The sequence below is a fragment of the Poecilia latipinna genome, unplaced genomic scaffold, assembly GCF_001443285.1.
Source record: "Poecilia latipinna isolate Pla-1442-1.1 unplaced genomic scaffold, P_latipinna-1.0 Scaffold66, whole genome shotgun sequence".
In the NCBI taxonomy this organism is placed as follows: Eukaryota; Metazoa; Chordata; class Actinopteri; order Cyprinodontiformes; family Poeciliidae; genus Poecilia; species Poecilia latipinna.
The window spans coordinates 272388-294315 of NW_015112682.1; the positions used below are offsets into that span (position 1 = coordinate 272388).

Consider the following 21928-nt stretch of genomic DNA (forward strand, 5'->3'; position numbering starts at 1 on the left):
ACGTCACAATCACCGGAGGGAGTGTCGACATTATTTTCTCTAAAAGAGAGCAGTTTGTGAAAAAGACTAGAGGACAACGGGTATGTAACGATGAGATTATTATATAAAATAAAAGTATTTAAAACTCTGCCCTAAAATGATTTGCTTTGATGAAATATATGATTGTGCCATGGACTGTTTTCGTTTTTCTGGTGTAGAATTTTCACACAGTCTCTTGAAGGGGAGTGTCAGGACTTTTGCGCACGCTACACAAAATAGTAGATCTACACTTATATTGATACGAATATTCTTGTTAAAAATAAGTTTGACATCTGTTATAGCCGAAAGTACTGTCTCTTCAAAGTTAGCTTAACCCTGGTCAGCTGTTGAACTTCCTCTATCAGGGAGGGTGAGGCAGAGGCCTGCCGTGAACGCCGACATGCCGAAGCTCATAGAGTCACTGCAATCTGGTCTGCTATTCATTGAATTTCTGGGAAACCGATTATCCGGTAAAAGGAAAGATGAGCTTCGAAACATCTATAATGAGGACTTTAGGCTCAGGTAAGCTTCAAACTATCTGTGTTTGTTACATATTGTTACACAGGCGTGGGTGTTTGGTTATTTCATGCTGCACCCACTATTCACAGAAATGGAGTAAAACATCCAAACTTTTCCACTGTTCTCTATGCTCTACGGACGTTCAACCAAGTCGACATAGTAAAGGGAAAAATCTACAGAAATGGCCATTTTGAGGTAAGTTTTGATCAAAAGACACTTCATTTTCTTTAGAGACAAGTCTGGACATGTTTTTGTATTTGTTTCCAAAACAAAACAAACAAAAACATTCCAACAAAAGGAGGATGCATGATGCTATTGTTGCAGGTTAGGGTGTCCTCTGACCAGGCGAAGATAATAGGACCTCAACAAACACACCGACATGCAGCTCAGAAAAGTACAACAAAAGAATCACCTGGTCGCTTTACAACAAAATCAGATCCTGGGGTGACCCCAAAGAAGAAGAAGCAAGCCTCTGACCAGCAGAAAATAATCGGGCCTCACCCAACAAACGTACAAGGAACTCAGAAAAGTACAGCTAAAGAGTCACCTGGTTGTTCTACGACAAAAACTGAGCCTGGAATGTCCCCAAAGAAGAAGCAGGCTTCAGATATCCTTCAAAAGATGAAGACAAACAGGTATGTTGAAGTTTGCAGGCAGACTTGTGTTCAACCAGCCTATGAAAACAACTTGAATTGTTTTTTTTTTTAAATTAGTTTATACCTAAAACTGTGGATGAATAACTTGGCTAGATAAACCAAAGAACAGCTATGTAGATTTCCCAAATTTTGTAAATCACAAATTAAATTTAATGAATGAATTCACACTATTTAAGATGTAAAGAACAGTCTTGTTGTTTTAAATGAACTTAAAAAATATTTTAATTTAAAAGGAAACTCAAATGCTGTCCTATCAAACAGTAAAGCAACAACTGTCCCAACCGCTGCCAGTGTGTTTATGTTTATTCATTTTTACAGATGGTATGAAATAAAAATGTAAAATCAGCATTCGTTGAGGTTAGTTTACAAGTACATATTCTTTCCTTGCAGAATATCCTGTTCTGATTTTTAAGCTGGCACTATTGTTAACTGGTTAACCAATAGTTTGCTTTTTGCAGGACTACAGCTAAGTTCATTATTCTGATAGAAAAGTGTTATAGCTTTTTTTATAGCCAGCGAATCATTAATGTGCAGCAACACTTGGGGGAGGGGCAGTACTGCATTATTCTCCTTTCAACAGCAGATGAAAATTCACTTGGCACATGCTCTTTAATAATTACCCTATCAGGAACCAGAAACTTGTGTTCATAAATATCTCGTTTGCATGTTGTTGTTTTTGAAGGGCACTTGCAAGAAAAAACTCCCAAATGCAAGGGCTTGTGGTTACACAAAGAACCATAAAGGAAGATTTGTAAAAGGTCTTCCATTACCTCCATAAATAATTGTATTTATTTATTTTTTTTCGCATTAGTGGCCTTTAGTGAACAGTGAATTGGATGGATGAAGAAGAATAAGATGTTTGCATAAATATGATTAACATATAAGAGGGGAATTACAGAAAAATATAAGAGGAGGACAGAGAGCAGTTGATGCCCAATCCTCTCATGCCTTATCTGGAGTTACTTTATACTTCTCTCCTGGCTTTATCTTGCTTCCTCCCAACTCCTCAGATACTTCTTGTGGGAAGTTTCTCTGTTCACGACTCCCCCTCTTGCTTGACCTCGACCTGTGCCAGGCGAGTCCCTCTTAGAGGCCTCTGTTTGCTGTGAACTAGCCAGCTGTATCTGTTTCTGAAGGACACCTCCAGTCTCCAGAAAGGCGATAAGCCCTAATCAAAGCAATTTTGTCTCTAGAAATGTATCCTTCCCTTCCAGCCAATGTCAGAATTCTGCTCCTGAAACGTCCTTGTTGTGACGACAGACACTTAAAATTCAAACGCTCTTATTTGATCATCCACTACAAGCTCCAACAAGACTTGGCTTGAAAATAGGGCATTCAATAGTTGGCCAACGCCCGTTATCTTCATGATAACTTTTATAATGCTTCCTACACACTGTGTTAAGTTGGTAGCCTAAGTCTAAAAAAAGTTGTGCAATTTCTTGATCATTCGAGTTAAATATCACTGATAATTACACACAAAGTATGTTTTAAAAGTAATTCATAATTGGTCCAGAAAAGTTTAAGCCATCATATCTTCAGCTGCAGTAGACATAAACATATTATAAAATTGTTATGCAAGTACTTGTTTGTATGTTCTTTTTAAAACTTCCTGTTTAAATTATACCCTTTTTAATGTAAATTTATTCAATATGGCTATTGCAGTATCAAGTCAGAAACTAGTTGGAGCAATGAGGAGTTACAGTAGAAAGTGGTTCCATTTCATACTTTGTCCACCAGAGGGCGCCAGCATATTACGGTAAAAGCGACTGGTTTGTGAGTGTATTGGTAACCTTGCTAAATAAGTAACGTTGCAAACAGCAGAAAGTTGAGTAAGAAAATCCAACATGTGTGTTCAGTTTTTTTAAAAATATGAAGTTCAACTTTATGAAGTCAAACTTGCTCTCTCCTAGACTTTGGGTTAAAAAATGGAAGAATAGACTGAAATATTTTGACAAAAATGAGTCACAATATTTAGCTGTCCAATAATGATAAGAAAGAGAGCATCAACGTCATCATGAGGAAATTATAACGTATTATTAAATCTTACCAGCCACGTTTGTATTCTCAGTATGTTTCAGTGCAACCAGCTTCTTGCTAGTTTGAATTAAGTGCAAGGTAGATTTCATCACAAACTATAAAATGTTATTTGATGATGGTGCTTTCCAGAGTAAAATATTTAAAATGAGACAAAAAAAATCAAAACAGTAATGCTAAAGAGAACTGAAATAAAAATACAAGAAAGCTTATAATGTAGATGGTGGCTAGTATGAAGGCTACTTTATGTTGGAATAAACACTCCTGGAAGCACCAACCAGCAAAATGTCAAACTTCATCTTGGGGGGAGTCTTAAAAACATGGTTGTAAGGTCATTACATGGCGGTTAAAAAACAAAACATGAGAGATGCTAAAATTAGATTTCATCTTTGCACCTTCTGAAGATACACTTCTATTATCTACAGAGCTCATTTATGTTTTTTTTTTTTTTTTTTTTTTTTCCTCAAAATGAGATTCATCCTTAACATTTTCACATCTGATTTATCTGCATTCCTGTTCACTTCTTGTAACCAGCTTTCAGTTAAATGTATGGAGGTAAAAAATAAAAATGACACCTTTGGAAAAAGTATCCAGAGTTGTAAAAGCTGATTTTGACCAGTGCAATCTTTATTCTCTGAGCACATACCAAGCACTTTGCAGACATGCATGCTATTCATCAATTAAATGACGGATAATAGTATGCTATATCAAAAAACTATTTTTAAATGTCGGTAGATATTATGCGTTTGTCAGCCTCTGTAGGTATTTTTGACATCCTTACAATTGCACGTTTAACAGAATTGTATGTATTAAGGTGTACATTTTCCCAGTAGCACATGGTAAATTGTTGTTGCGATCATGTTTTAGTTTTGGACAGTAAAGGTGGATGCTGCCTGGATTGTTTGTCCCTTATTAGAATTATAACTGGTTCTTCCTGTGTTGCCACCATTCTCTACAGTTTTCGTCATTTATGTTGTTGAATTTATATTCAGTCTGGTAAAGCTGAAAGTCCTTTAAGTAGGTGTAGCTTGAATATAAAATCTCAATAAGTCATATAGAGAATTGTAAATAAAATGCATTAGCATTGTTTCTGATGCAGCACACTACAGGAGAAGGCCTAAGAACAGAACATGTTCCTTCAAAGGATTTTATTATATTAGCATATCTAATGACCCTCTTTCAGCATGGACCATGGGATGACCTCTCACCTTCCAAGAGGCAGTGAATTGTAAAACTCCCAAACAGGCTCTCTTGTCACAAAGCCACACAACTGGAATGGTCTCGCTTCTAAGGAAGCTGAAGACTGAAACCTCTTTATATCTCTGATTTGAAACTATGCAGATCTAGAATACCATCTAAGGGCTACTCTCTTGCGGTCATAATTCATGATAAAGTCCAGAAGAAACAAAGATAAAATCCCCAGATGCACGAACTGTTGATGAACTCTAGTTGAGCCTCGGTGTAATGGAATCATAGCGCCATCTGAAGGATGGCAGACAGTATTGTAATGGACTCAATAACTTCTTTCAGTAATCAGTAAGTTTTAATGCTGAACTGTTGTGCACCATTATATTCTACATGTAGTTTGGTAAACAAAAAAAGTGTCCTAAACTTCCTTCATGTCAGCTAATTTAATCATTTGAATATAGAATGTGGTTGATGTTAAGAGTCTCTTTGCCTTTCAGAAATGCAGGAGGCAAAATCTTTCTCAGTAACCTCTAAAATAAATGATGGTTTGTTTCCTTGTTGCTTGACAAAACTAACAAGCTGTCCTGAGGAAAAGAAAAATCACTGTGAAGATTGTTACATTTTTTTAATTAAGAAAAGTACAAAAGTTACTTTTAATGTGAAGGAGGGACTGTAAAGAGAGATTGTAAATATGCATCACAAGGCTCACTTCATTGGCTCAAAGTGGAGGTTCGCTCTGCACTGATTGGATAGGAAATTAGAGCTACTTACAAAGACAAGCATTCATCCAGTTTAAAACTAAAGGTGTCCATAGTTGTTTTCTGGCCCTGGAAGATCTTTACTGGATAATTCCTCTGGAATATTTGCACCGAGGCCATTACGTCTGCGGCGGGGTGGGGCGAATGCTTCTTTACAGCAAGTCCAGTTGAACATCAAAATGTAAGGTTGATCTATCTTGGCTAGGTTGTGTTGGATGACTGTTGGGTCTGAAAAAAGTCTGCCTCCATATTTGAATAGCATAACCTTTAGTGTAAAACTTGTTAAAGGGAATCCCACTCTTATTTCCTCCTACTCATTAAGGACATTACTTTGAACATATTTCTAAACTTTACAGTTATTTTCAGGGTAGTTATTTTGCAAACATGAACGTCAGCCTTCCTTTTTGTAATCACATGTTGTTACTTCTGTTATAACTCGAGATGTAATTCACTCCCTGAGATGTAAATGCAGAGATCACCATTGAGCCTAAAGAGTTTAACTTTGAATAAAACTAAACCAAGTTAAATTAAAGTGATTAAAGGATTCTCGTAAAGTCCTCCGCTGCATGAATGTGTACACGTATATCCATGAAAAACGTCTTGTATATCTAAGCTTGTTGCAGTAAATCAATTAATCCCATAATAACTTAAAATGAGCTTGATAATTTTGTTTAGAGACTTCAAAACTAATTTCATAACTAATTTCATTTATCGTTTTGACTTTTATTTCCATTTTGGACATTTAAAGTATTTTCAGGTCCAGTATTAACTGTTCTTTACAAAATTAAAGTTTGATTTTGAGAGGTTAAATTTGCATTATTGCACCATTATTATTGATATGTTTGGAAAGGGTCTAAAAACATTATGTATTGCAATAACTTCAGGGGCAATTTATGATCCAGCAAAACTGATCATGACAGATCTATGCATATGTATGAGCTCACACTTATTCTTGATGGAGAGGAAGCAGCATTCTTTACAAGAAGTGGGTTTGTTGGAAAAAAAAATTGTTGGGAATCTCTGTCATTTACAGTCCAAAAATGTGGAGTAGTATTGTAATTACTATTGTTATTGCAACTTCTTTATTTTCATGCTTGTCTTATTTCTTAAAGTGATTTTAGTGGAAAAAAATATATACATGAACTTCTTGTGTGGCTCATAACAGGAAGGAGATGATGGCTGACAAAGAAGGAATACAAATCACATCAGTCCCAAAAGGAAGTGACGGAGTTGTTCATCATACCGTGGCTTTCGAAATGCAACCATTCGTTATAAAGTTCAGCATTTTAAACAATGGTTCAGGCATGGTTTACTTCACCAAGTACACGGTTCTAGACAGAGTTCGCTGTTATAACTTGAAGGATGTAAGGAAAGTGACCAAAGCCAACCCACTGCCCCTCTGCCCAGGTAGGAAAACTAACACTTATCTGTCCCATTAAAGCATAAAAACACATGCAAACCAGAAATGATCAAACATCCCTGGTTTGTTTTTCCTCTCCACAGGTGAAAGTTATGATGTCGTCCTGTCCTACTTCCTTAACGAGTGCGGATATTTCCCTGCCACCGTCTACTTTGAGTTCCAGTTGGATCTGCCAAAGCCAGTGACCTTCTGCATCGTCAGGGAGATAAAAGCAGTGGTCCAAACCTCTTTGGGTGCCGAGCTGGGACCTGTGGCTCCGTATAAACCGTACCCGAAGGTCAAACCAAAACGACCGATTAAAGAGGTGGTTGAGGGAATTCCACCTGCAGGGTAAGTTATCCTGCATAATGTGCTCTTTAATTTAACTGATAAACTCAAGTCTTTTTTATGTCTTCAAATATTCATTCTTATCTTATTTGGAAGAATAGTTTTTAGAACTGCTTTGTCTAAAAACAGAACCACAACTCTCTTTCTCATCTGTCATTGTTGTGAATTATCTTGGTGATTTTCTGTTTCAGTTCTTTCCAATCAGTGACGACCACAGTGAAGTTAGGAGACTATAAGTGCCCTGGCTACCTGAGGGTCCTGGCCTATCGAAACATGGATGACTCCGAGGACCTTCTTCCACCTGCCAGGCAGCAGCTTTCACAAGTGAAGTGAGAGTTTAGCCTAATTCATCACAATGTTTTTTCTTGTTTTTGTCAGAAGTATTTTTTTTGTTTTTATAAAATTATGCATCTCTTTCCAGGAAGCTCCTTGAGTCTGCTTTAGACATGAAGAACTACTCCCTTCGGTTTCACCTGCTGCTTCACTTGGAAGAGATTCAGATGGAAGAAGACATCAAGAACTACAATCTCTACAATCAGACCATGACCAAAGATCAAGGCAACAGAAAACTCCTCGTACTGAAAGTAAAAACATTTGAATTGAGAACTAGTTTCCATTCTTCTTTGATTTTAGAGTAAACACAGCGATTTCCGTTATTCCCTAATGATGACCCAAGACAGATTTTTGATCACATAAACTGTTTGTGATTAACTTTTTTAAATCACAGAAAAAGAATAGAGCAGAATTTTAGCAATGACATGATTTTCAGAATATACATGATTTCACCATCTAAACGGGGACTTGAAGTCTTGAAAATTTAGAAAATTATGGAATTTGATTAAATAGTTTTTTAGTTCTAGACAAGAAAGGAAAAATAGAAAAATAAGCATACAAAATGTTAAAAATGTAGGACTTTTATACTTTGATTTATGTTTTACATATTTTATTTTTCACATCTCAAATTTTTGACCCAGGTGCTTTGGGCCTACACCAGGGATTTAAGCTGTGGGTGACTTTAAACTTTATGACAAATGGACAAATGGTTTTGTTTCAAAAGCCAAGGTACGATGAAGATTTTCATAATTCCTAACTGTTCTGAATTGTGAAATTTGTCCAAATTGCCCAAAAAGCCGTGAAATGGTCCTTTACTGTTCTGGCAAATCAGAAAGTAACGTCAACATCTTGTGATTTGTGCACCATACAGACAAAAACAATTAAGTACTGAAAATGTTCAATGCTAAATTTTAGTCTTGAAAAATTTTGTTTTTGCTAAATGGAAATTGTGTCTAATGCAAAACTTTATCAAATAGGTTCCTGGCGTTGCTGAAAACCGTCCTTCCGTTCTCCGGGGAGATTGTCTGTGGGTGAGAAAATCAGGGAATACAACGTCATCGATGACGGTTTACAAAGGATATGTTCACAGAGTAGAGCTGGACAGAGTGAAACTGGGCTTTGCTAATAGGTGAGAACTGCAGGGAAGACGGTTCACCACTTTGAAAAACTTTCTAATGTCCTCCGTTCTCTTTTCTTATTTCAGATTGTTGGACATTTTTATCACCAACATGACGTTTGATGTGGAGTTTACATTCAACAGATTGACCCTGAAGCTGCAGCATCGAGCTGTGGATTTGGCAGTAAAACATAAGCTTAAGGAAGTGCTGTTTCCCTCTGAAACAGCTTCGAAAAAAGTTTCTGTCGCTGAGCTAAGGTCTGTATTTGGTAAAACCATAAAATAGAAATTTGTAGAAAAAAGCCTTGTGGCCATTATTGTTGCTGGGTGGGATGTATGACCTTTATTACAAAATAAACCGTTATTATCCACATATTCAAAATCAAAAGGCTTCGCACACAGGATACATTCGAGTTCAGGAAGGTTGAAATGGAATCTCATAGCTTCTGATTAAGTGGGCTAATATTTATTTCATCACTGGATATTAATGAAGAAATTAAATGTAATTCCCATCTGGTCAATTGAGACTTTATTTTGGAAGAGGAAACAACAACAAAGGCAAAAAAAAATCAAAATGGTAGCATTGTTGAAAAGTAACATACCCGTCCATGATTGAGTATTGGTTCCCATTACTCAGTTTTAAGCTCTGTCCAGAACTGGGTATTGGGAACCAGTACTCTAAAGTGAACATTATGCAGATGTTTCTAAATCTTAGTGTACAAAAGTTTTATTTTTTTATTTTTTATTTTTGGCTTTACTCAACCCTTTTCATGCCTTCACTCTGCAGCATGTTAAACCATCGCATAGAAAACAACCCAGAGCAACGGAAGGCGGTCCAACATATCATCGCTGCCTCTTCAAAACCAGCTCCCTATATCGTCTTTGGGCCACCAGGAACCGGAAAGACAATCACCATGGTTGAAGCAATAAATCAGGTATAATGTCACCAAGGTGCGCTTTGTGGTTTTGTCTGAAGATGGACTCTTTGCAGGGTTCCTACACTGTCTACAAATGTCTTTTTACTTTTACGTATTCTACTTTTACGTAGACTTATAAGTCCAAAGCCAGCGGAGGATTGACTTTATTAATTGGATTTTTCGAGATGTATGGTTAAGCACTTTCTAAATTTATTTTTATGCTTCTTTTTAATAATTGGGGGCCCTATGGGGTTACTTTATTTCATTTTTCTGACATGTTTCCAGACTGTTATCTTTGTTAAGTCCACGAGTTTAGGAAAATAATGAATGGTATTTTAGGATCTGGTAAAGTGTTTTGTTTTGCAGGTCATCAAGGCAGACCCATCAGCACACATCCTTGCTTGTGCACCTTCAAACAGCGCATGTGATCTGCTTTGTGAGAGACTGAAACCACACATGTCCACCTTTGAGCTGTACCGCATGTACGCCAGTAGCCGAGACCCAAACAGCGTCCCCAAAGACCTGCGGGTGAGCATCAGGTGCTAACCTCCCATGTTAGTTTGAGCCAGCTGAATAAAAGTGTGACCTTACAGGAATGGTCAGATGTTTGCTATGTTTTTTTTTTTTTTTTTTTTGTTTTTTTTTTTCTAATGAAAATGTCTGGTCTGGTCTTCCAATTTTAAATAAAAAATCTCCCCCTTCACTTTCATTTTTTTCTTTTAGAAATACTGCAACTGGGATGAGAAACAAGATTGCTTTGTGTTTCCAGAGAAGGAAATCCTGATGAAATACAAAGTTATGGTGACAACTCTGTTCACCGCAGGCAGGTAGGTGTTATTTTAACACTGCCACACCTGGCGATGTCTGAGCCAGCCCTGAGTGATCCAGGAATGTCTGTACATCTGTAAATACTTGCATAATCAAATTTCCTGTCAGTCGCAACAATATCAGTTGTAAAGCAGTACGTCCAATATTTACTTAGCTTAATTATGCAGCACTTTGTGTGCAACAAAGAGGAGTACTGCTGCCAGCGTCACATTGAGAGATTGCACTGGACCTTTATCTCTATAGCACCTTTGTGACTGTGTGTTGACTTGTGAAGTCAAACAAACAATTTTTATTTTCTTTGCATGTCTCATATCAAATTTGCTCAGCCCGAAGTTTTGTCACAAAATTTTTTTGTGGTTTTTGCTGCTGTGTGTTGCATACTAACTAACATCTGATTTCCCAGGATTGATTTTAATACCGGATGTGAATATCTGGGCTTTACTTTTTCTATTTTAAGCTAAGCAAGGCTGGCTGCATTAATGCCCGGTCTGAACTGTTTATATTAAGTTTACATGTGAAACATTGTTCGTATCAAAGAATGCTTTGATCAATTTTAGGTTTGTGACTGGAGGAGTTCCTGTTGGCCATTTTTCTTATGTGTTTGTGGATGAAGCTGGTCAAGCAGAAGAGCCACAGTGCATTATTGCAGTTGCAGGTAATTACTGTATAATAATTAAATTAAGCCTTATTGGCCTTATTGCCACTGTTTAAATGCTTCTGCCAAAAGTTAAAAGAAAATAGTTTGCATATTTTTTCAGAAATCTAACAAAATGCCTTTTTCTCTTTTTTTTTTCTTTTTCCTATTATGGCATATGTAGAAGATTTCTAAATGGCATGTAATTGTGTAACAGCAATACAGTGCTACAGCTGTGTTGAAATAAATGCATCTTGTTCCTGATTGGCTGGTTTGTTTTGTAGGTTTGCTCTGTCCCGAGAAGGGCCAGCTGGTGCTTGCAGGAGATCCCAAACAGCTGGGACCAATCATTCGATCCCCATATGCAATACAGCATGGGCTTGGTAAGTTCAATGTAAACCCTTCCTCTTCTCTTTGCACACTAGTCTTTTGTTTGAAGGCTGTTTGAAGACTTATTGTCACATAAATTACTCCAGATCATTTTTCTACACATTTAACTCTGTAACATGCACAATTTGGTCAACATATAAGCCAGACTGTCATGGATTTCCTTTAGCATGTAAAATAGAAAGTCCTTCAAATGAATATCACTTCTTTAATTTAATTCAGTTTATTTTTATTAAGCAATTCAAAATGAATATCGTCTCAAACTGCATTACAGAAAGAAAAAAAAATTATATCCAAAATTAGTCCATTCATGTCCAATTCAATCCTATATATGTCAATGTTGTGATGTTTTAATGGTCTTATTAGTTTCATAGTATGAAGAGGATGCTGCTGCCATAAGTGAACCAGATATTGTGTTTTTAAAAATGTGTGACTTCTCTCCAGGACTGTCTCTGTTGGAGAGGCTGATGAATCGTAAACCTTACCAAGATCTTGACTCTCGTTTTGTCACAAAACTGCTGCAGAACTACAGGTACATGACTCAGTGCAAACTTGGATAACTGTATAATCCCATTTGCCGCTTTCCAATTCATACAATCACCTCATATACAATTTCTCTTTTTCTTTTTGTACTACCAAAAAGAATAAAAAAGGAAAACATGTCATGTTTTTGTATCTACTATTCTGTAATTTATATTTCATACTGGCTTGTATTTTTTCTACTTTCAGTAACTGAGTAATGTAAAATTATGTGTGCCCAAAAAGCAACAAGAAACAATGTAAATAGAAAAAATGCATGTTTGGGATTTGGAGTTGCCTTTCTTCCTGTTTTGTTCACTTCAAGCTTTTTGCTCCTCCCTTAGGTCTCACGCTGCCATCCTGAAGATCCCCAATGAGGAATTCTACAACAATGAACTGCAGGTTTTTGCATCACAAGAGGAGCGTGAAATCTACTGCAACTGGGAAGCCCTTCCCCAAAAGGTGTTGTGATTTCTGGTGCTTGTGATTCTCTACAGAAATAGAGATGGTTGAATGAAAACTGTTAATATGACAATATAATTAAATAAAAAATATGCATTAACAGTCTGTGTGTAGATCTTTGGGATGTTTAATTTTGCTGAACTAAACTAGATGGTTTTTAACATTTCTTTAGTAGTATTCTTTTATAACAGCTTTTAAAGTATTTCACTTGTAGGTGTGATATTTAAGAATTTTTGTAGTAAACATAAAAATGCTTAAATCTCATAGATAATTTAACTTAGTACTATAAGATTTACTAAAACAAAAAGATGCTCCTAGCCACCAGCAGAGCAAGTTTTTATCATCAGTAATTTATGCAAATGGCTGACAATGTCTGCCATGTACTGTAAAATAATTAAATTAAGCCTGGCCTGTTGGCCTTATTCCCACTGTTTAAATACTTCTTCCAAAAGTAAAAAAAGAAAAAAAAAGTTAGGATATTTTCCAGAAGTCCATTGGAATTCTTCTTTTTTCTTTTTGCCCATTATGGCCGTACAGTGGATTAATTGTTTTTGGTTGCATTTTTATAAACTTTGAATTGACGCTGTTTTTATTCCGAACAAAGCTTGTTTATATCTTAAAGTTCCCCAACCACTTGTTGCTCATAGTTCATATTGAAACACAAAGATCAAGTATGTGGAAGAGTTTCAGATGCATTTGGTTTTGTTCATTTTTCTTTTGCCATTAATCTTCATAACAGGGTTTTCCGGTGATCTTCCACGGAGTGCTGGGGAAAGACGAGCGAGAGGGAAACAGTCCATCTTTCTTCAATGTGTCTGAGATTGAGACGCTGGTCGCGTATCTCAACAGGCTGGAACAAACACAAGGAAAGAAGGGTCTTCCCAAGCTGTCGGCCAAAGACATTGGGATCATCACCCCCTACAGGAAACAAGTGATGCTGCGCAGTGGTAACTTTAACTGTGAGATGAGAGAACGTTTGAGCTAACATCAGTAACATCCTCCACTAACAGGTTGAGAAAATCCAAAAGGCGCTGAAGTCCCTCAAAACACTCAGTCACTGGAATGATCCCAAAGAACTGAAGGTTAGGAATTCATTGCTCTGACTTCTTCTGACAAAAAAACATTGAGGGCAAGTTTTGAGTTTGTTTTCCGAAGATGATTTGGTAACCGCCAAAACATTCAGTCATATTGCTTTCTATTGTCTAGCACTTATAATGAGATGCCAAATAAACTGTAGGAGTGATTGGCGTTTCTTTCAGCTCTATAGAGAATCATATTGTTGCCCCTCCCTCACCTTTTGCTACACACTGCTGGTCAGATGACTGAAACGATGAAAAAAAATCAAGCTACTGTTAGAAAAAAAAAAAAAAAAAAACGAGCAGAAGGCCTGACTTGGCTCATTTTATTAAATACTAAATCTGACGGTTATCTCTGTTCTATTTGGGTTCAGGTGGGATCTGTGGAGGAGTTTCAGGGACAAGAGAGGAACATCATCATCATCTCCACGGTGCGAAGCAGCCTGAGCTACGTTAAAATGGACACAGACTTCAACATTGGATTCCTTTCAAATGAGAAGGTTTGTCTCATTCTTTCTTTATTATATCATTTAAAATACAACCATGTGCATCTTTTTACACAAAACAATCAAAATCACAACTCTATATTGTATTTGTTTATTTTTTAGAGGTTTAACGTGGCGTTGACGAGAGCCAAGTCTCTACTCGTAGTCATAGGGAATCCAGTGATCCTCAGGAAGGATCCTCTATGGAAGAAGTAAGTCACAGAGAGGTTTTCAGCTACAAACACCTTTAGGGTTCAGTGTTGGTGTCAATATAGTGAGACCGGTCCTCTTTCATTCTCCCTCACAAAGAGAGAGAATGAGTGGGGAATGAAGTGTGTATTTAACATTTTCTATAAACCCTGTGACTTAAATATGGACCTAGCTAATCACAGGTCAGGCTTCTGATGAGATTATGGCTTTACTTTTTTTCTCATAGGTTCATAAATTACTGTGTGGAGATGAATGGCTACGTAGGGATTGACTTCAAGAACGTTGAAGAGGAAGATCTCTTTGAGGCAAAAATGAAAGCCCTGAAAATCACTGACTCTGAAGGTTTGTACAGTTTTTTTTTTCTTTTACTTCTTGATTAGTCTTTAAGTATTTCATCCTGAATCTAGTCTAGAAATTATTTTTTGTGTATTTTTCTTATTTTGTTCTTTAGTATTTTGCATCTTGCCAGAGCCATTGTTGCTGATGACACAAGTTTAAACCACTAATACAATTTTTAGTTCAAATTAAATGTAGAAAATGTAAAATTTTTGTGGATATATTTTCAGATGTTGTGATTGATGTATAATTAACTGTTCGTTCCACATGTTGATCAATTAAATCAGTTAATGTAAATAATCTATTTCCTGTTAGTAGAAGGCTAAATTAGTGCTGTTGCGTTTGTAGAGCCCGTTGGAGAGATGAGTGCCCTCCAGCTGCATGTGGATCCTGGATGGAAGAGTGAAATTTAGAGTTTTGATTATGCACAATCATCTTAAAAGATGTTGCACATAGAAGCACAAGCAATCTTTTCTCTTTCCTCCTCTCTTTCTACATCTACTGCATAAATGTTTTTAAGTGTATATCTTAAGAAATCGTTATGAAAATTAGCAAAAAAGTTTTCACACCTCTGACTCTTCAGTTTTTTTAAAAGTGCTCCTTGAAAAAAATAAATAAAATACGGCTACACTGAAGATGGAAATATTGATTCACTGGAATGTATTCACTTTTTCTTACTAATGCTCAATTGCTGAGCATTACTCTTATACNTAAGGAAAGACACAAGGAAAAAGGAAGTGAAGACACAAGGAAGGAAAAATACAAGACGAAAAATAAAAATTACAGTTTGGAAGCAAAGACACACGGAAGAAAGAGAAGCAGGAAGGACACACATCAGGATGGAGGGTTTATGGGCCGAACATTTCCTCTAAAACCAGGAAACGGTTTTCAGTCTTTTTATTCTGCGCTTCATTCGCTCAATGCGTTCAGATTTTGGACGTCGACCCACAAGTTGGTCCACAGACCTTCTGGTTCTCTTCAAAATCACGATAAAAATGGCCAACAATGTTCCTCCTTTAGCCCAAAGCTACACGGGTCAGGCATGTGCTGCTGGACTCTACAAGCAACTTAAAAACACAAAAAACTGCGACAAGATGATCGTTATTATATGTTCTAACAAAGGAAAGAGAAATAAATCATACAATCCATGATCAGAAATGTCTATCTTAGCGTCTGTTTTTGGTTTAAAATACTTTATGCACAAACACAAACCATTTATTAAAGTTTAACTTAAAAGTTTACTTCCTTAAAGTAAAATTTACATGTATATTACATGATTGGAGCTTATAACGGAAGTAACTTCACTTTCAAGACCTGCTGAATCAATGGATCATTATCCATTCCTACCAGAATAATCGCTGATGCGTCCTGCCAGTGTTTCGCTTTTCCACCATTTTATTAAAAAATTTACTCTTCCCAGATTTTGAAGTCTAAAAGTACAAATATTCTTTGGTGGGTTGCAATGAGCTCAGTGGAGATCATTCATGGTGAAATCTCCACTGGGATCCATGTTGAATATTTAGCTAAGTTTACATCTATTCTATTTAGGAAGAATCTCTTTTGACAGGTTTTGCATAAAACAGCAAAAGTAAACCTGTCCTGACAATAGAGCGCACCCCTGATCCCGGTACGTTCACACTATACAAAACAGAGTCGACATAAATCGCAATGCGTGTGCAAAGTGCATTTGATTTCCGCATGTTTACAACCAAATTATGAATGTTTTTTTTTGTTTTCTTTTCTTTTCTAAGCTGCTATCCTGCTGTTTCTTTAACTACTCAAACACATGAAAGCAGCTTCTTTCATCTCCTGGACATCAAAATCAATCCAACAAACCAGCCGGGGTGACCCCTCAGTGTATTTTTGGCATGTTTCTCTTAAAATACTCCTCTAGTAAGAGTAGGCATCCACTTTAAGAAGCTGATTTATCTATAATTTCTTGTATGCAGTAGGGCTGAAACGATTAATCGGATTAATTGTGATTAATAGAATCAATTATCAACTAACTCAGAAATCGATTAATCGTTATGCAGACGATAAAAAAGGACATTTTGTGAATGAATAACACAGTCAGAGTAATGATTAAGGCAATATTTTGCACGTAAGGTAAGAAAAAACAACGTTGTCTGTAAACCAAAAGTCTTCGATTTTAGCTCTGCCTCGTTCAAATCCACTAATGGAAAGCTATATTATTGCTATATTATTTGTTTATTTTCATATCTTAATGTTTTCCTAACATTGTATAAAGAAGGCTTAAGTGGTCAAATGAAAAATCTGCAGAATGTGCCAATTTTCTTGTCTGATTAATCGTCAAAAGAATTACTAAAACAATCGTTAGCTACAGCAGTAGCATGTAAACATATGGCATATTAATGTTTTATCCATCCTGTAGCTGACATTAGCATGCATTATTTACAGAAACAAACATTAAAGGACAGATTGTGTCGTTACAAATACGTAAAATAAGAAAATAGCTACATTTGTAAGCAGACTTGCAGGTACTTGTAGCTCTACACTTTTAGCTGTCCCTGTGAAAAACAATCTGTTTTAAAGGGCTTCAAAAATGCTAACGTTCTTATTTATGCACACAAATCAGAATACCCTGCTTCTATTTTGAAAATCTGGCAATTATTTTTAGGCTAACCACTGCCGCTAAGCTACGTTAGCACCACTGTGTGTGCACCAGTGTCAGCTCATGCTGGAAAAAGAAACCGATACGATATGTAGAGGCTTTAACGATACACTCACTTCTAAGTAAGGGGAATTACATTAATAGCACTGCAGTTTGAACATTTAAAGATTTCACATTTTGCTTGGCTATAAAATATTCAGTCTGTTGGAGGAACTCTTACTTACCACAATCTCATTTTGTAAGATTGCATTGTCTTTCTAAACATTAGTACGCCATGTTACATTTTATTAAGCTGCAATAACTTTTGGTACCGACAGCCATTAAACATCATACTCAGTTATTGAGTTGATCAAGCCCTGAACAACAATCAGTAATCAATTGTTCACATCTTCTTTCACCTTAACATACGAGCTAAATGAGGTAAAGTTGAACAGATTACAGGTAAGATTTTTAACTAAAAGTCTTGAGTAAATTGAACACAGGGACAACATTTAATGTTTGTTGCAGTATCACTTAATTTAACTATAATCTGCAAGTGCAAACAAAATTAAACCCAGATAGGCATAAATCTGCAATAATTCTTAGTATTGCATTAAAATGGTTTATATAGTAAAATCCTGCCTACTCTTGAAAAAAAAACACATTTTAATTGCTACATTCATTCCTGTAGTTAAAATACTCTGACGTCTTGCAGGTCTGAGCTGAGATCAATCGAGACAGAGAGGGGCAAGAGGTGAAATGGGATTCATGCTAAGAGGTTAAAGGTCTTCAAGAACAAAAACCAGACCTAAAATTTTATTCTAACATAGTTTAAAGTATTGTGTGATTAAAGCACAAGCTATGACTTAACTTATAAGCAGGTAAAACTCAGTGATAATTGCATTATTTTTGCAGTTAAATCTCAATAGAAAGGTTGTCCCTCCTCAGTATAAATCTATTAAATAAATACTTCCTAGCATTTAGACAGTTTTGCTTATTATCATAAGCTACAATTCAATTACGATCTAAAAAGAATAGTAATTATATTATTATTACCGGATTTGAATGTCAATAACAGATACTGACTTGCTTTGCTAAATACATGTAATTAATTTACAAATAAAGAGGATTTTCTTAAAGATAAACATTTCTGACATGTTGTAAGCCTCTAAGCCTCTTTAAAACAGACATTAGTTCAAATTAATTAAGACAATAAGGGAAAACAGGGTTCAGTCTTAGAAATTACAAATGTTTAAGCAGCAAAATAGACCAAAAACCATTTTACTGGTTAAATTTATGCCAAAAAACCTCCTCTAGAAAGTGAAATAATTTGATCATTATCAGAAACAATGCTGAGATAATTTACCCCATCATTATAATTTTTTAATCTTGGTTAAACCTTGCAGCCTGTCTTTAATTTCCATACACATGCAGAGGATTTTTCTGCAGTTAAAAGACTCTGACATGTTGCAGGCCTGTTTAAAACAGACCAAGATCAATGCCATGCAAGGCCTTGCAGCAAAACAAATCATCAATAGGCCTATGTCGATCACAACCTTTCTTTCCCCCATGCATGAAACAGGAAACTGTTTTTTTTTTGTTGTTGTTGTTGTTTTTTTTTTTCACTGACAGGCTTCGTGATACACTCAAATCCCCCACATTTACAACTGTACCTTTTTTAAAACAGAGCAGAAATAGTGGGGGGAAGAGGCAGATATTAGCAGGTTTGCATGGTGGTTACAGGGCCCCAACAGGCGCTGCAGTGGCAGCAGGCTGTGTGCTGGCCTCGGCGGCGTTATTCATTAGCAGAGTAGCCATAAACGAGAGCATAAATGTAATTTTCTGTGCAGTTTTTAAATGCGCAGCACTCACTCAGCGTTGAAGCCGTTGACGTGTAGAATCCTCATCTGCTTCACAATGGTGCTTTTTCCGGACTCTCCCGCACCTTCGACAGAAAAAATATAAATATATATATAAAAACACAAATTTAGCACCAAGCGACTACATCCTGCCCACATATTAGGGGGTAAATATGCTCAACCGTGGGGGTAAATTGTTATTATTATTAATTGTAAGGCTGTAGAGCTTCCATCAATATCCACCCCCATGACATATTATTGCTGCTGTCAAAGAAATACGGCTACGTGTTCGGTAAACGAAACGGATTAGTCCACATTTTAAACACCAGCCACCGCGTTTAAACGAGCCTTACCCAGCAGTAAGAGCCTGTGTGTTGCTTTATACGCCTGTCTCTCCTTCTGTAGCTGCTTTTCTATCTTTTTATTAGCTTCTCGTTGTGCCTTTTCGTCGATGCGTTGGTCTTCAGTCTTGCTGTTGCCCAAACAACCCATCTTCCGTCACCCTCAACCCTTCCTTGTGGAGCCGTTAAAAATAATATCGTTGTAAAGAGAAGAAAAAATGGCAGCCGAGGAGGATGGGGTTTTAAAAAATAATAATAGTCACACCAACAACGAGTGTGCTGTGAAAATAATAATAATAATAAATCTCTGCGAGGCTTCTCTCCGTCCGTCCGTCCGTCGGAGGGAGGAATATGTTCCCCCGTTACAATTCCGCTTCAGCCGCAGCAGACCGTCATCCGCGCCGACGAAGAACAACCGCTCGATTCACCGAGGAAATATTTAAAATATTTACATAAATAAGAACAGAAAGAAAAAAAGAGAGAGAGGGAGAGAGACAGAGAGAGACAGGGGGGGATTTCAATTTCTGGGAATCCGGTCAACTGTTCCTATCACGTCTCCAGCCCCTCTCCTCTCTCAGTGGTTTTTTTTCTGTCTGAATTTCTACCAGTGTTTCTGTCTCTTTAACTCAGCACTGCCTCTCTCTGTGGCACCAGGAAGTAGCCGCGGACCGTGGAGGCAAGAAAACAAACCTCCGTTAAACTGTAACGTTAACGATCAGCCCGGCGACAGCATTTTATAACTGGGTGAAGTTGGAACAGACGAGCCGTTACAGATTTAGTCCTGATATGATAATAATAAAAAAGTAAGGAAATGAAACGGTAGAATGGGTGGAAGGCCAGACGCCTGTTTACAAGAGGGGCTGGGTCTCTGTCTGCTAGTGAGATGGCCCTGACCCACACTGGTTGACATAGTTCCTGTAAGAACTGGGGTTAACTGGAATATGACTGTACACTTTATTATACGTTATTAAAACATTTCAAATCACGTTATTGACCATTTAAAACATTTTAAATCACGTTATTAGACATTTAAAACATTTTAAATCACGTTATTAACCATTTAAAACATGATAGACAGACAGACAGACACACAGACAGATAGATGGAAGAGTCACCTGATGGATGGAAGGATTCATTTTGGATTACTGGTTGTTTGTTTCAATGGATGGATGGAAAATTATCAGATGATGGATGGATGGATGGATGGATGGATGATGGAAAATTACCAGATGATGGATGGATGGATGGATGGATGGATGGATGGATGGATGGATGGATGGATGGATGGAAAATTATCAGATGGATGGATGGATGGATGGATGGATGGATGGATGGAAAATTATCAGATGATGGATGGATGGATGGATGGATGGATGATGGAAAATTACCAGATGATGGATGGATGGATGGATGGATGGATCGATGGATGGATGGATGGATGGATGGATGGATGGATGGACCGATCGATCAATCATGGGACGTTGTTATTTTTGTCCTACAGCCATAATTATCAACAGGTTCTTGATGTTGCTGGTACTTTAACTCAAACTGTGGGCTTTGACTAGACAGAACTAAGACTGAGCTTTTAGGCAACAAACACTGAAGACGGGTTTGGTTTACAACAAAGAACAAATACACAGAAAAGCAAATCTATAAAAACCATGTAAAAAATGAGGACAAACATTGAATACTTTATTAAGACTTCTTCATGGAACGCTGCATTAGATGCCAGATGTCCTCTGTTCTGGTGTCCAAATGATGCAGTTTTAGTCTCTGTGGCTCCTTCACGTTCCTTCCCAGGAAAGTTAAGCTGGTACAGTCTTCCTGATTGTTCAGGCTCTTTCCCACGATGTCATCTTACTGGTTTTTGGAGACTTCTTTTAGCATCTTGCTTTCAAGGTGAACTTCCATTAACGTTCAGACCTGGGCATGTTGGCAATTGTTTTCAATGTCCTCCTCTTGTGGACTACAGGGAATTGGCTGATTTCAAATCAACGCTGACCTCCTTAAATCCCTTACCAGATGTAGAAACGTGCAAGTCTCAGAGTAAAACTTCCTTCAAAAATGCTGAGAAATTATATTCTCATCATCTGCTCGTCATTTTAGGATGGAGCAGACGAGGTGGTAACCTCAACAGAAATATCTTTTTCATTTCATTTCACAAAGCATTTTAAAAGATCTCATCTCAAAAGATTCTTATCCCTAAAGGAAATCAATTTTTGTCATAACTTGTATTATATAAGAAACTTCAAATAGTCGATGGTGATGCTATAGGCAGGTAGGTAGCAGTCAGTCTGGCGACTAATCTGAAAACACCTCTGACTGAAGACTGATGTCGTATGACGGTCTCATCATGACTGATATCAGGGTTTCCCTCGGTATATTATAAGCCTGGCAGGCCACCAGGCTTAGTGTTGTTAATTTATTCGCTTTATATTATGATTGCCTTTTTAAGACTTTACAGTTGGTGTTTAGATATTAATCTTCCAGTCTTCCAAAAATGCATAACTATCAAATGATATTTTCAAATTTCCTGTCAACTTTAAACATTTTTTGACTCAAAATTGCGGCGTTAAACTGGATTACTGCCGAAGCGCCCTGAGCACCGGGCTTAGCACGTTTTCTGGGGGAAACCAGAAACAATATTCCACAGCAACATTTCCTGGATGACACCATAAGTTTTTAGCAAGCAACACTAATCCATCTCCTTTGATTTTGCCACTCCTTTTTAAATCTCTGTCTGATCTAATGGTTATAAAACTGGGCAGAGAGACATTGGAGTCTGTCTGTCTGTCTGTCTGTTATATGGTTATTTTTATAACAAAGCATTGCACTATTTATTGTTTTTTATTGCAAAAGGCCAAAATAAATACATTTCAAAAAGATTTCAATT

The 21928-nt window shown here is 36.9% G+C and overlaps 1 protein-coding gene and 1 long non-coding RNA gene across 5 annotated transcripts; one reads left to right on the forward strand and one right to left on the reverse strand.

Moving 5' to 3' along the window:
- The first annotated feature begins 6 nt into the window (after positions 1–6).
- Positions 7–14870, forward strand: mov10a (Mov10 RNA helicase a). Of its 4 annotated transcripts, XM_015059865.1 has the most exons (23): positions 7–80; positions 384–540; positions 627–732; positions 862–1172; positions 6339–6580; positions 6677–6923; positions 7112–7249; positions 7342–7504; positions 8231–8382; positions 8458–8628; positions 9158–9305; positions 9654–9815; positions 10011–10114; positions 10673–10770; positions 11034–11132; positions 11581–11668; positions 12000–12117; positions 12857–13048; positions 13128–13199; positions 13568–13693; positions 13802–13890; positions 14115–14230; positions 14573–14870. In XM_015059865.1, exons 2-23 carry the CDS (start codon positions 419–421, stop codon positions 14635–14637), a joined length of 3129 nt encoding a protein of 1042 aa, XP_014915351.1. In that variant the 5' UTR covers positions 7–80; positions 384–418; the 3' UTR covers positions 14638–14870. The 4 variants fall into 4 exon arrangements, with proteins under 4 accessions (XP_014915351.1, XP_014915368.1, XP_014915361.1 ...); XM_015059875.1 differs by lacking the exon at positions 7–80 and having other exon boundaries at positions 259–540; positions 883–1172; XM_015059858.1 differs by lacking the exon at positions 7–80 and having other exon boundaries at positions 260–540.
- Positions 14871–18707: 3837 nt separating this feature from the next.
- LOC106964413 (uncharacterized) lies at positions 18708–20012 on the reverse strand. Its single transcript, XR_001428416.1, has 2 exons — positions 19048–20012; positions 18708–18780 (listed from the first exon to the last, which is right to left on the reverse strand). It is a non-coding gene; the product is annotated as an uncharacterized LOC106964413 (long non-coding RNA).
- Between the last annotated feature and the right edge of the window lie 1916 nt (positions 20013–21928).